Genomic DNA, 14651 nt, shown 5'->3' on the forward strand with positions numbered 1-14651 from the left:
GCGGGGCGTGCGGACCGCGGGCCAATGGGGGCGCGGGGCCGGGGCGCGCCGCGGCGCTGGGGGCGGCAGGTTGCGGCGGCGCCCAAGCGGGTCCCCAGGCTGGCGAGCGCCCAGGTGAGCCGTGCCGGGTCCCGGGGCCTTCCGAGCGCGGGGCGCGCCTCGAGCCGGCCGGACGCCGATTCCAACTGGGGAGGGTTTTCCGCGATGCCGGGACGGAGGGCGGGGGCGGTACCGCACCTGCGCCCGCCCTGCGGAGCGGGGACGCCCTGGCTCCCGCCAGGTTGGGGTCGCGGCGCGGGCATCGGTGCCCGCAGCGGGGACCGGGACCTTCGGGGCGATCGCAGCGATTGGGCGGCAGCGGCGGGGCTCCCCGGGCTGGCGGGGGCTGCTCAGACCCGGAGTCCGCTCCATCTGCAGGATCGAGGTCTGGGTCGCGACCCCGAGCGCCTCTGCGGCCTGAGCAGGTCGGGGTGGGACGTTCCCATGGCGGCGGCCTCGGGGCCTGGCGTGCGGGCGCCTCCGCGCCGCCCGGGGAGGGGGCAGTGTCCTCCGAGCCAGGTGAGGCGGGCAGGAAATCGTGGATCTGGTTAATGATTCGCCTTGTTCCGGGAGTGCGAGCGTGGCAAGAGGAAGCTGGTGAAGTGGGGGAGGATGCCTGCTCCAGAGGGCCGCCACCCCAGGAATGTGTGGCCGGCGGGTGGGGCTGGCACAGGAGGGTGGGGCCCATGCGGAGGGGCGGCAGCCCAGCCGTTTCTAGGGCAAGCCAGGAGGATGAGGAGAGGAGGACCAGGCTGCGATAGGGGTAGGCAGGTCTTGACCCTGTGTCTGCGCCCTCCCCACAGAACAGGCATGTTGTTGGGGCTGTCGGCCATGGAGCTGAAGGTGTGGGTGGACGGCATCCAGCGTGTGGTCTGTGGAGTCTCGGAGCAGACCACCTGCCAGGAAGTGGTCATCGCACTAGCCCAAGCAATTGGTGAGTCTTCTTGGGGTCAGGCAGGCCGGGCAGGTAGAGCTGAAGTGGGACCTGGTGGTCCAGCCCCATGGTCTCCCGCAAGGAAAGTGGGGCTGGTTGCTGATCTTTTTTGTTCTCCCCAGCTCCTCAAGCCAGGTGGACAGAGAGTCAGGGAAACATAGGCTGACCTTCTCTTCTTCCTTCCAGGCCAGACTGGCCGCTTTGTGCTTGTACAGCGGCTTAGGGAGAAGGAGCGGCAGCTGCTGCCAGAAGAGTGCCCAGTGGGCGCCCAAGCCACCTGTGGACAGTTCGCCAGTGATGTCCAGTTTGTCCTGAGGCGCACAGGGCCCAGCCTGGCTGGGAGACCCTCCTCAGACAGCTGTCCACCCCCGGAACGCTGCCCAATTCGTGCCAGCCTCCCTGCAAAGCCACGGGCTGCACTGGGCTGTGAGCCCCGCAAAACACTGACCCCCGGGCCAGCCCCCAGCCTCTCACCCCCTGGGCCTGCGGCCCCTGTGACACCCACACCAGGCTGCTGCACAGACCTGCGCGGCCTGGAGCTCAGGGTGCAGAGGAATGCTGAGGAGCTGGGCCACGAGGCCTTCTGGGAGCAAGAGCTGCGCCGGGAGCAGGCCCGGGAGCGAGAGGGACAGGCACGCCTGCAGGCACTAAGCGCGGCCACTGCTGAGCATGCCGCCCGGCTGCAGGCCCTGGACGCTCAGGCCCGTGCCCTGGAGGCTGAGCTGCAGCTGGCAGCGGAGGCCCCTGGGCCCCCCTCACCTATGGCATCTGCCACTGAGCGCCTGCGCCAGGACCTGGCTGTTCAGGAGCGGCAGAGTGCAGAGGTGCAGGGCAGCCTGGCTCTGGTGAGCCGGGCCCTGGAGGCTGCAGAGCGAGCCTTGCAGGTGAGCCTGGGGACCTGATCCCCTGTCACTCCCCCACCCCTGACATGGGCAGATACGGGGGTCACAGGGTCCGACTCGGGAGGCAGGTGAGCCCGGGGACCTGATCCCCTGTCACTGCCGCACCCCTAACATGGGCAGATATGGGGGTCACAGGGCCCGACCAGGGAGAGTGCTCCCTCCGGAGCATGAGGGCCATGGAGCCCAGTGGCTGTGCCTCCTGACAGTCCCATGTGCCCCCAGGCTCAGGCTCAGGAGCTGGAGGAGCTGAACCGGGAGCTCCGTCAGTGCAACCTGCAGCAGTTCATCCAGCAGACCGGGGCTGCGCTGCCACCGCCCCCACGGCCTGACAAGGGCCCTCCTGGCACTCAGGTCGGAGTGGTTCTGGGGGGAGGCTGGGAGGTGAGGACCTGGCCCAGCTCCACTCCGAGCTGACTTCCCAACCCACAGGGCCCTCTGCCTCCAGCCAGAGAGGAGTCCCTCCTGGGCGCCCCCCCCGAGTCCCATGCTGGTGCCCAGCCTAGGCCCCGAGGGTATGTCTGTGCCCCACCTCCCCCTGGGGCACCGGGCCCTCCTGTGGCTGCAGCCACCTCAGCCTGTGTCCTCCCGCAGTGGCCCCCATGACGCAGAACTCCTGGAGGTAGCAGCAGCTCCTGCCCCAGAGTGGTGTCCTCTGGCAGCCCAGCCCCAGGCTCTGTGACAGCCTAGTGAGGGCTGCAAGACCAGCCTGCCTGGACTACAGAAGGAGAGTCAGCGGTCACAGAGGGCTCCTCCGCCACGCAGTGAAAGCCCTGGGTTTGGCCTCAGGAGCTGGGGGTGCAGTGGGGGACTGCCCTAGTCCTTGCCAGGTCTGCCAGCACCCTGGAGAAGCATGGGGCGTAGCCAGCTCGGAACTTGCCAGGCCCCAAAGGCCACGACTGCCTGTTGGGGACAGGAGATGCATGGACGGTGTGCTCAAGCTGTGGGCGCGTGCTTGCCTGCGGGAGAGGTCCTTCATTGTGTGTACACGGCAAGAGCATGTGTGTGCCACTTCCCCTACCCCAACGTGAAAACCTCAATAAACTGCCCGAAGCGGCTTGAGTGTGTGCGGAGGCTGCGCGGAGCACGGTCTGAGGTCTTGAACTTGAGCCTCCACGGGGTGCCACTGAGCAGTACCCTGAGACACCTGGGGCTCACCACAGCTGGAGTATCTGAGAATAGGGTCCCTCAGCGTGCTCAGTAGGGCCCAGGGCTGGGCTTCCTGAGCTCCACATTCCATCTGCTCTGCCTCACCTAATCCCAGGGGCTCTCCTGTGAGGGCCCCAGCCTGGTGGGCCTGCTGGTTCAGCCTGGCCTGACTGTCCCAGGTGTTTGTCTGGACCCCCTCCCACCTGACTCCCTGTCATGTTGCCTGTGCCCCGCCAGCGGCAGGAACTGAGGACGCCAGGACAAGCTAGACCCGCCCGTCAGGTTTACTGAGAACTTGTGGGGGTGGATCCCAGACTCAGGTCAGCCAGGCCCAGGCTGCTTCACCACCCCAGGAAGGGCATGGGTATCAGTGAGCAGGGGCTGCCTCCTCCTCCCCAGGTGGGTGTGAAATGTCTGCTCTGAGCTTGCAGCTTTGAACTCGGGGCAGGGGCCAGGCACGGTGGCTCACACCTGTAATCCTAGCACTTTGGGAAGCTGAGGCAGGCGGATCACCTGAAGTCGGGAGTTTGAGACCAGCCTGGCCAACATGATGAAACCCCGCCTCTACTAAAAATACAAAAAACTGGCCGGGCGCAGTGGCTCATGCCTGTAATCCCAGCACATTGGGAGGCCGAGGCGGGTGGATCACGAGGTTAGGAGATCGAGACCATCCTGGCTAACACGGTGAAACCCCGTCTCTACTAAAAATACAAAAAATTAGCTGGGCGTGGTGGAGGGTGCCTGTAGTCCCAGCTACTCGGGAGGCTGAGGCAGGAGAATGGCATGAACCTGGGGGGCTGAGTTTGCAGTGAGCCGAGATCGCGCCACTGCACTTCAGCCTGGGCGACAGAGCGAGACTGTCAAAAAAAAAAAAAAAAAAAAAAAAAAAAAAGAGCTGGGCGTGGTGGCATGCACCTGTAATCCCAGTTACTTGGGAGGCTGAGGCAGGAGAATCACTTGAACCTGGGAGGCAGAGGTTGCCGTGAGTCAAGATCACGCCACTGCACTCCAGCCTGGATGACAGAGCAAGACTCTGTCTCCAAAATAAAAAAAAAAACTTGTGTCCACAGCCCAGCCCCTGCCTGGGCCCTTGGGCTAGCTGTCACCTCTCCTGGTTCTCAGGGTGAGCCATACACTCCCAGCTCCAGGCGCCATGGTTGGGGTTGGAGATCTTTTGTGTTGAGCAGAATGTGGAGGACCCCTACACCTGGGTACAGCCATGCGTGGGAAGGCAGAGGATGGGGGTGCCCTAGGTCAGGGGTGTCCAATCTTTTGGCTTCCCTGGGCCACATTGGAAGAAAAATTGTCTTGGACCACACATGGAATATACTAACGATAGCTGATGAGCTTTAAAAAAAAATCGTAAAAAAAAACTCACAATGTTGGCCAGGCACGGTGGCTCACGCCTGTAATCCCAGCACTTTGGGAGGCCGAGGCGGGCAGATCACAAGGTCAGGAGATCGAGACCATCCTGGCTAACACGGTGAAACCCCGTCTCTACTAAAAATACAAAAATTAGCCAGGCGTGTCGGCGGGCGCCTGTAGTCCCGGCTACTCGGGACGCTGAGGCAGGAGAAGAGTGTGAACCCAGGAGGCGGAGCTTGCAGTGAGCTGAGATTGGGCCACTAACTCCAGCCTGGGCGACAGATCAAGACTGTCTCAAAACAACAACAACAAAAAACAACTCACAATGTTTAAGAAAATGTATAGATTTGTGTTGGGCTGCATTCAAAGCTGTTCCATGGGCTGACAGTTGGACAAGCTTGCCCTACATCATGGGGTCTTTGTGCTTTGAGAGTGGGCGAGTTTGGGATGGACCCAGCTTTCTATTGGTTGGCCCTGGATCTGGATCTGGTGCTGCCCCCTTTCTCTGGAGCACACAAAGGGAACAAGAAGGCCTGAACTTGGGCAAGGAAGCCATCCACAGGGCTCCCCAGAGGCCAGGGCCACCAGGAGCTCACTACGGTGCAGAGGCAACTCGGCTTGGTTTTTTCTTGCCTGAGGCGGGGAACAAGGAATGCAGGGAAGCCAGGCAGCAGCGGGAGGCTCCAAACACTGGTGTCAGCAAGCCGGAACCCCCACCTGACCTCACTCCTGTGTGCCCAGCTCACAGCCGCCTGTCCCTGGGAGGTCCTTGGGGGCCTGGACCTGCCTGAGCTGTGGCCCCAGAAGGTGCTAAGCCCAGGGTCACAGGGGGTGGAGCCTGGAATGCATAGGCCAAATGGGTTGTGCCTGGGCAGCAGGCCTGGGGTCTGAGGGGCCTACTCCTCCATCCACAGCCCCCACCCACATTCTGGAGGGATGGTCGTACCTCTGTGACCAGCCCTCCACACCATCACATAGGGCAGCAAGGGGCAATGCCAGGTGCCATCCAGAGCCCACCCCCATGTCCTCCCGGGGGTCATGAGCTCTGCCCTACATACCCCAGCCCCACAATGGGAAGGAGGCATGGAGCTGGCAGAGCATGCGCCATGCTGTTGCTGTGTCTGTTTTTGAGGAACACCTGTTCCTTCTGAGGCCACTGCCTAGGTGCCCGTCCCTGGTCTGCTGCTGCTGGCTCTGATGAAGCTAACCAGCCTTCTTCCTCACCAAGAGGGTGTCCCAGCACCAGCTATGTTCTGGCAGGGGGAAGGCGAGGAGCCTTCCTCCTCACTGGGTGTTTCGTTTTTTTATTTTTTTGAGGCAGAGTCTCTCTTGTCACCCAGGCTGGACTGCAGTGGCGTAATCTCATCTCACTGCAACCTCCACCTCCCAGGTTCAAGCGATTCTCTTGCCTCAGCCTTCCAAGTAGCTGGCATTACAGGTGCCCACCACCATGCCTAGCTAATTTTTGTATTTTTGAGACGAGGTTTCACCATGTTGCCCAGGCTGATCTTAAACTCCTGATCTCAAGTGAGCGATCACCCGCCTCTGCCTCCCCAAGTGTTGGGATTACGGGTGTGAGCCACCGTGCCCAGCCTCTCACTGGCTGTTTCAGGTGAACCAAATCCCATGGCCCCAAAAAGTGCCCAGAGTGCTTCAGATCCCTCAGCAAACCTTTGAGTTGCTGAAAAGTTTACTTTTGAGTTTTAAACTGTACTTTGAAAACTCTCTTGTGAACTATGCTTACATGAGGAAAGGCTGGGCTCCCTGAAAACATCCAGCTCCACAGCAGGGTGAGCCTAAGCCCAGCCAATCCCCAGAGAATGCAGGGCAGGGATCCCACCTGGTATAAGTACGGGCAGAGGGCAGAGCCAGGCTGTACCGAGGGGCGGTGCTGGGACCCTCCTTGCCCAGAGTTCCTACTCATCCCCAGCACAGAAGTGCTCTGTAGGGCTGGCTGAGGACACCCTGGTTCACTGAGGGTGGCCCACAGTAAGTCGCCCTCTGGCAGTAAGTCAGCTCTGCATGTGTGGACCCCAAGACCACACACAGCCTTTCTCAGGTGCAGGTCCTGCCAAGCCTCAGTTCGCAGTGGTGACAGGCAACCCCGTCAGAACAGGGAGCTTCCAAAGGCCAGTCCGAGTCCATGCCAGGCGTCCACTAAATCTGCCTCTCCCTCTCCAGCGCGCAGGTGCAGCCCTCAACTCCTGCAGGTGTGGGGAGGGGAGACAGGGCCTGTAGGCTTGTACACGACCCGGTCCTGATTTTCACAGTGGACTTGAGAAGGCAGGCTCAGCAGACAGGCTGCTGGAGGGTCCACCCACTGTCTCCCACAGTGGCCCCACTGAAGCGGCAGAAACACAAAGAAGCACCAAATCTGTCAATCTCTTCCCGTAGGAAGTCCCCAGAGGTGGCCCTCAGGAGGATGGTCCTGTTGGCTGAAGATATGACCACAACACCTGTGCCTGCCCAGCGCCACCTTCAGCTTGGCAACAGGAACTCCGCACACTGGTACCCTGGACACACAAGGAAAAGAAAGTTCCCTCCAAGAGGGTATCTGGCCCAGCTTCAGCCGCAGCAAGCGGAGGGCAGCAAAGCCCCCGAATGATTTCGCTTCCCCCCACCCGCCGTCCCTGCTTGCCAGACAGGCACACCCCGTCCATAGGGCACCCCCTCCCCACGGTATCCAGCTGTCCTCGAGTCCCCGTGTGGCCGCTCGCCTGCCCGCCAGACCCGGGACACGGGGCCAGGAGGGTCGCGCTGCCCAGGCACAGATCAGCCGCTGTCACACGCACAGTGGGTCTGGGGCAGCGCAGTGTGCGGTGGGCAGGGGCTGCCCTGCGCCTGGAGGGACTGCCGGGTGGGCGGGCGGAGGGATCGACCCCACCCCCGTCCCCTCCAACTTGGGCGTCCGAGCCCCGCCGCCCCTGCCCAGCCCGACCCCCCGCAGCTCCCGCGGGAGGGCGGCCTCTGAGAGGCGCCCCGCCCGCCAACCTGGGATCCCTCGCGCGTCACCTGCGACCCCGGCGCGGGGCCGTCGCCGGCTCTCGGCCCAACTTCAGCTGCGGCCGCGGGCACCCTCTCGCCCCCCGGCCCGACCCGCCCCGGGCCCCGCCGCTACACGCCCAGCCCCGTATGCAAATGACCTGGTCCCTCAGCCAATGGTCGGCCTAGCCGGGCCCGCCCTACCGCAACGCAGCCAGTGGGCGCGAGGGGGGTTCGCGACGCCCCGCCCACCGCCGCGCGGCCCTTCGCGGGCGAGGCAGGCGCGTTCTTTTCTGCACGTCGGCCCGGGTAGGGGCGGCACCTGCCGGGCGGGGCCTGCGGGGCGCCAGCTGCGAGGGCGCGGCGGGGCCAGGGCGCGTCCCCCGGCCGGGCGGATGGTACGGCCCGAGGTGGTCCTCCTCCCGCCGCGCGGTGGTATGGCCCGGGCTCGCGGGGCTTCCGGGCTGGGCGTGGGGCGCAACCTGCCGACGGGTCCTCCGCTCGCGGGTGTGCGTGGGGCGGCAGGGCCGTCTGGGAGCTGCCCTTCTCCCCGCGGCGCGGTGGTACGACCCGGCCGCCTCCGTGCCCCGCACCCGCGTCCCACGGGCCGCCCCCCCGAACCCGCTGGGCGCCCGGCGCACGTATCCCAGGCCGTGACCCGGAGGGGCCTGCGCGGGCCCGGACACGGCGTCCTCGAGACGCACGCACCACCCCTCGGGCGGCCTGGGGTCCCCAAAGGACGCCCGGGTCCGTCCGGCTGGCGAGGAGGGGGCTCTGGCTCTGCCTGGTTTGCCTGGCGACCCCCCCGGGGCGCCCTTGGGGGCTCTGGGTCCCTCCTGCGCGCTCTGTCTCCGCGGAAGCCTCTGGAGCCTGGAGGGGGTGCCGCAAGAGGCTCGGGGGTCCTCGCCCCCCTGTGCCGGTCTTTGAGGGGACAAGGCCAGAGAATCCTCTCTGTGCGCTGAAAAGGTGTAAAATCAAAGGAGCCTTAACGGTTTAACCTTCGTTAGGACTCGCAGGGCCAGCTTGAGACGTGGAAGTATCGGACTCTGGGGTGGGGCCCCAAAGTGGCAGCCAAAGGAGATTTGGCCGTCGGCCCCCCTTGGCACTGTTACCCTGGTCCCTGACCCTAAACTCACCGCCCTGCTCTTTGTCCTCCCCTGGCCCCATGGTCTCCCTGCATCGGCATCCGCGCAGGCCTGGGCCGCAGCCTGCCTGGTGCCCCAACCCCAGCGGCGAAGTGCTGGGGCCCCAGGGAGCTTCCGAACCAGCCCGTGTCCTCAGGGGCTTGAAGGCTGGGGACAAAAATTCAGATGCAGAGTCTGGGGTGACTCAGACATGATCAGCAAGACATGACCGAGGTCTTGCTGACCCCTTGACCCTTGGCCCCCAATAGAACCGAGTGGCTCCTTGCACCTCTGGCTGCCTGTAGATGGGGAAGGTGCACAGGGGAGCACGGAGCCACTCAGTTCTATTGGGGGTCAGGGGTCAGCAAGACCTCGATCCTGTGGGTCGTGAAGGAGCCTCTAAGAGTCAGTGGGATCCCTGAGAAGGCCCACGTCTTCATGGCAGGGCAGAGGCTCCTAGGGCAGCCAGACTAGGGGACAAGAAGGGGCAAGAGGACAGGGCAGCTGTGTGTTCCTGTTGTGCCCTGTTGACGTGAACCCACTTCTGCCCCCAGTCCTGCCAATTTCACAGGCACCCTTTCTCAGCATCTGTAGTGAGTGGGATGGTCCCCCCCAAAAAGAAGATATATCCACATCCTAATACCCAAGCCCCCTAAATGTGCCCTCATTGGGAGAAAGCATCTTTGCAGATGTCATTAAGGGAAACATCTTGAAACCAGATCATTCTGGACTACCTGGGTGGGCCCTAAATCCAATGATCAGTGTCCTTATAAAAGACAGGGAAAACAGGCCGGGTGCGGTGGCTCAAGCCTGTAATCCCAGCAGTCTGGGAGGCCAAGGTGGGCAGATCACCTGAGGCCAGGAGTTTGAGGCCAGCCTGGCCAACATAGTGAAACCCCATCTCTACTAAAAATACAAAAAAATTAGCCAGGCGTGGTGGTGTGAGCTTGTAATCCCAGCTACTTGGGAGGCTGAGGCAGGAGAATCGCTTGAACCTGGGAGGTTGGCAGTGAGCTGAGATCACGCCACTGCACTCCAGCTTGGGCAACAGAGTAAGACTCTGTCTCAAACAAACAACACAAAAAAAGAGAGAGAAGTCCGGGCGTGGTGGCTCACGCCTGTAATCCCAGCACTTTGGGAGGCCGAGGAGGGTGGATCACCTGAGATCAGGAGTTCGAGACCAGCCTGATCAACATGGAGAAACCCCGTCTCTACTAAAAATACAAAATTAGCCGGGCGTGGTGGCGCATGCCCGTAATCCCAGCTACTCGGGAGGCTGAGACAGGAGAATCACTTGAACCTGGGAGGTGGAGGTTGAGGTGAGCCGAGATCACGCCATTGCACTCCAGCCTGGGCAACAGAGCAAGACTCCGTCACAAAAAAAAAAAAAAAAAAAGGGCCTGGCGCGGTGGCTCACGCCTGTAATCCCAGCACTTTGGGAGGCCGAGGCAGGCGGATCACGAGGTCAGGAGATCGAGACCATCCTGGCTAACACGGCAAAACCTCGTCTCTACTAAAAATACAAAAAATTAGCCGGGCGTGGTGGCGGGCGCCTGTAGTCCCAGCTGCTCGGGAGGCTGAGGCAGGAGAATGGCGTGAACCTGGTGGGCGGAGCCTGCAGTGAGCAGAGATTGCACCACTGCACTCCAGCCTGGGCGACAGCAAGATTCTGTCTTAAAAAAAAAAAAAAAAAAAAGAGAGAAAGAGAAAAGAGACACAGACACAGAGGGAGGCCATAGGAAGCCATAGCCAAGGAACGCCTGGAGATGAAGCTGGGAGAAGGACCTCCCCATATCCTCAACAAGGAGGGTGGCCCTGCCAGCCTGGATCTCAGACTGCTGGCTTCCAGACTGAGAGAATGCCTTTCTGTTGTCTAAGGGCCCTGGTTTGTGGCCGTTTGATATGACAGCCCTGGGACACACAGACACCTGCCTTCCCTAGGTAGAGAATGCAGCCCTGCCTGTCCCTCCCCCAGCTCTGAGAGTTTTGACTCCTTTGTTTTCACCCCACCCATCTCCTCCAGCCACCCCTGCCCCTGCCTCCCCCAGGCATCCACCTGGCTCTGGGGCTCCCCTGCTGCTGGGAGTGGGATGGGTCTCAGCAGGGGGTGATGACTGGGCTCATCGCCCACCAAGATCTGTATGTGCACACAGACCTGATGGCGGGGTGGGGGGGCAGGGGTGGGAAGGGGCTGGGCTGGGCCCTCCGGGAGAGGCTGGCCTAGGCCCTCCGGGATAAGCTGGCCTGGGCGGGACAGAAGCAAGGGAGCTCCCAGCCCAGCTCCATCCTCCTGTGCACACCAGGAGCATGCACGCCATGCTTGTGTCTGCAAGGGGCAGGGGCAGCACATGACAGTGTCAACCAGGAATCTGGCCGGAGCCTCAGAGTACAGGTCTGTGTGAGGCTGTGTGGGTAGGATGCACATGTGTGCACACTGACACTAGCAGGTGATGGGGGTTGGGGGGTGACCTGTCAGCGTGCAGGGGAGGTGACAGTACTGATGAGGGGGGCTGTATACAGGAGGTGTCTGCCTGCTGGTGTGTGAGGCATCTATCCGCATGTGAGCAGGTAAGGAGTCATTTTATGTCAGGTGTGTGGGTAGAGGTGGGGGCGGGAATCAGTAGGTTGGAGGTATTGGTATGTGCCCGTGCTCTTGTGCTCTCAAGTACCACCTATGCACAGTTTGGGCCTAGTTTGGCTCTGGGCAGCTGCCTGGAGACACTTCTCACACCCGAGCCTGAGTGCTGTCTGGCATACCTGGGTTGGTTGTGCACTGACCAAGGATTATGCTCACTGAGGACATCCTTCATGTCTCCATGTGGATGTGTGTGTTTATTTTTTTATTTTTTATTTTTTTGAGATGGAGTCTCGCTGTCGCCCAGGTTGGAGTGCAGTGGCGTGATCTCGGCACTGCAGCCTCCGCCCCCCAGGGTTCATGCCATTCTCCTGCCTCAGCCTCCCGAGTAGCTGGGACTACAGGCGCCTGCCACCTCGCCCAGCTAATTTTTTGTATTTTTTTTTAGTGAGACGGGGTTTCACCATGTTAGCCAGGTTGGTCTCGATCTCCTGACCTCGTGATCCGCCTGCCTCGGCCTCCCAAAGTGCTGGGATTACAGGTGTGAGCCACCGCGCCTGGTGTTTATTTATTCATTTATTTGTTTTTGAGACAAAGTCTCGCTCTGTCGCCTAGGCTGGAGTGCAGTGGCGCGATCTCGGCTCACTGCAGCATCTGCCTCCCAGGTTCACGACATTCTCCTGCCTCAGCCCCCCAGTAGCTGGGACTACAGGCACGCGTAACCATGCCCAGCTAATTTTTGTATTTTTAGTAGAGATGGGGTTTCACCGTGTTAGCCAGGTTGGTCTCCAACTCCTGACCTCAGGTGATCCTCCTGCCTCAGCCTCCCAAAGTGCTGGATTACAGGTGTGAGCCACCGTGCCCAGCTTTATTGTTTTTGAGACATGGTCTCACTCTGTCACCCAGGCTGCGTGCAGTGGTGCCATCGAGGTTCACTGCAGCCTCAACCTCCTGGTCTCAAGCAATCCTCCCACCTCAGCCTCCCGAGTAGCTGGGACTACAGGTGTGCACTACCATGTCAGGCCAATTTTTAAAAATTTTTTGTAGAGAGGAAATCTCACCACGTTGCCCAGGTTGGAACTCCTGGGCTCAAGTGATCCTCCCACTGTGGCCTCCCAAAGTGCTGGGATAACAGGGGTGCATGTGTTTATTATGACAATTACCAGCAGCCCCCCAGGCATCCCGTCCTCCTTCCCAGGAGCCTCGGCGTGTCTGTGGATGCCCCTGCATCTAGTGTCCAGCAGGCAGGCATGTGGCACATGCAAAGTTAGGGGAGGTGCCTGGTGCAGGGCAGAGGGCGGTCCCCCAGCCTGCTGATCACACTGGACCCCACCTGAGGCATACCTATCTTGTCCTCACAATGACCTAAGAGGTAGGCATGAGCACCCACATTCCTGTTTCACAGCCAAGGACATGGAGGCACACAGAGGTTGAGAAACGGACTGAAGTGCGTGAGTTCAGGTGGCTGGCCTGGGTGACCGCCGTGACACCCAGCCCCTCCGGCCCACCGAGAGTAGATTGCTCCAGAGTCCTCAGTGGTCGGCACCATCCACTCCTCCTTCCTTTAGGGGCATTTTCAGAACCCATAAGTGCCTGTTATTTCTCCCATTGCAAACAGAAAACTGTGGGCGAAAGATTACCTAGGTGCCGAAGGAAGAGATTGAAGGCACAAACTGTTTCAGTATAATAAACAAAATAGAATAAGAATAGTCCTAATACGAATTAGATACAGAGATACTCATGGACAATTATCAATCATTATTATAAACATTAGTCATTAGCTTTTAATATTAATCTTTGCTGCATTACTAATATAACCTAGGAATAACCGGCGAGTGTAGGGTCAGGTGCTGAAGGGACATTGTGAGAAGTGACCTACAAGGCAAGAGGTGAGCCCTCTGTCACGCCAACATAAGGGCCGCTTGAGGGCTCCTTGGTCCAGCGGTAACGCCAATGCCTGGGAAGGCACTCGTTACTTAGCAGACCGCGAAGGGAGTCTCCTTTCCTTGGAGGGGTCAGGGAACACTCTGCTCCACCAGCTTCTTGTGGGAGGCTGGATATTCTCCAGGCCTGCCCGCAGTCATCCGGAGGCCTAAACCCCTCCCTGTGGTGCTTCAGTGGTCACACTCCTTGTCCACTTTCATGCTCCTCCCGTACTCCTGGTTGCTCTTTGAAGTTCGTAGTAGATAGCGGTAGAAGAAATAGTGAAAGTCTTAAAGTGTTTGATCGTTCTTATAAGTGCAGAGAAGAAAATGCTGACATACGCTGCCTTCTCTCTTTGCTTCGGCTACCTAAGAGGGAAGGGCCCCCTGTCCTATGATCACGTGACTTGCTTCACCTTATCACTTAGCAGATTCACTCTCCTTACCCTGCCCCCTTGTCTTGTATGCAATAAATATCAGCGCACCCAGGTGCTCAGGGTCACTACCGGTCTCCACGTCTTGATGGTAGTGATCCCCCAGGCCCAGCTGCTCTTTATCTCGTGTCTTTATTACAATCTCTGGTCTCTGCACACGGGGAGAACACCCGCTAAGCCCCCGTAGGGCTGGACCCTACAGAAAGCCACACCCCTCTCTTGCCCTGCTCCTTAGTTACCTCCACCTTTACCTTCCCCTTTGCAGCAAATCGACCTGAAAGAGAAGCTGGTGTTCACAGCCCCTGCGTGCTCTCTGCTCACTCTCCAAACTAACTCCAGCCCCTGGCCCCAGCGCTGCTGGCTCTCTGTGAGTCGCAGTGACCCACCCTGCTGCACCCAGGCTCCCTCCCCCGGATGTGTGTGCACGCCCTCCTGGCTTCCAGAAGCGCCTCTCCTGGTTTGTCCTCCAGCCCCCACCCCTAGCACCCCTGTGCCCCTTCCTGGTCTCTTTTGCAGATTCCAAACCTCTTCAAGTTGGAGTCCCAGGGTTCAGGCATTGGTCCCCAGCCACACCCCACATGCGATTCCCACATAGTTTTCTTCATCCAGTGCAGCCTCTGCCCACTGCATCTCCTCTGACACGTCCCATTCCCCCAAGGGCGCTAGATAAAGGGGCACCTGCGGACACACACGCTGAGGCTCCTGGAAAGGAGGACCGACCGCCTGTGGTCAGCTTGGAGCCCCCGACCTCCATCTGTCGCTGCTCCTCGGGGGCTGCTGGTAGTTGTCATAATAAACACAGACACCCACGATGAGACGTGAAGACTCTCCTCAGTGAGCATCCTTGGGCAGTGCACAACCTCCCCAGCCATGCCAGCCCGCGCTCAGGCCTCCCCCGTCTTCCCCGTCTCTCCGTCGTCGCTTCTCAAGCTCGTCCTTCCCCGCCTCATTTCTCCAAATGTCCTCAGCAAATCCTGGCAACTCCGCCTTCAGCATCTACCGGGAGCGGGCACTTCCCACACCTGCGCAGACCCACCCGGGCCCCAGCCCAGGCAGCCCCTGCACGGGGAGCCCGCGGGTCTCTGGCGCCCGCTCCGGACGCCTCCCCAGCGCTCCCCGCAGAGCGGCCAGGGGGTCTCGCGAGTCCGCGCCTGCTCGGGATCCCCGGAGCCTCCCCTGGTGCGCTGCAGCCACGCAGGCCTGCGTCCCGAGGCCCAGACGGCTTCTG

The 14651-nt window shown here is 60.8% G+C and overlaps 2 protein-coding genes across 20 annotated transcripts in view; one reads left to right on the top strand and one right to left on the bottom strand.

Annotated features, from left to right (window-relative positions):
- The window catches only part of LMNTD2 (lamin tail domain containing 2), a 7066-nt gene extending 6215 nt beyond the window's left edge, over window positions 1-851 (bottom strand). For all 4 annotated transcript variants that reach the window (XM_063728319.1, XM_063728318.1, XM_054524049.2 and 1 more), the window contains exon 1: window positions 238-851. In XM_063728319.1, the coding sequence (XP_063584389.1) occupies window positions 238-727 (490 nt within the window). In that variant the 5' untranslated portion in view covers window positions 728-851. The remainder of the gene's footprint in view (window positions 1-237) is intronic.
- Window positions 1-2930, top strand: part of RASSF7 (Ras association domain family member 7) — a 7647-nt gene extending 4717 nt beyond the window's left edge. For 2 of the 16 annotated variants that reach the window (XM_054524035.1, XM_054524042.1), the window contains 4 exons: window positions 848-973; window positions 1160-1857; window positions 2098-2226; window positions 2305-2930. In XM_054524035.1, the coding sequence (XP_054380010.1) occupies window positions 850-973; window positions 1160-1857; window positions 2098-2226; window positions 2305-2478 (1125 nt within the window). In that variant the 5' untranslated portion in view covers window positions 848-849 and the 3' untranslated portion in view covers window positions 2479-2930. Of the gene's footprint in view, window positions 1-10; window positions 115-274; window positions 559-842; window positions 974-1159; window positions 1858-2097 lie in introns of those variants that run through there. The other 14 variants (XM_024255359.3, XM_063728321.1, XM_054524044.2 and 11 more) reach the window with 14 other exon arrangements.
- Window positions 2931-14651: the final 11721 nt, after the last annotated feature.

Source organism: Pongo abelii, chromosome 9, assembly GCF_028885655.2.
Source record: "Pongo abelii isolate AG06213 chromosome 9, NHGRI_mPonAbe1-v2.0_pri, whole genome shotgun sequence".
Lineage (NCBI taxonomy): Eukaryota > Metazoa > Chordata > Mammalia > Primates > Hominidae > Pongo > Pongo abelii.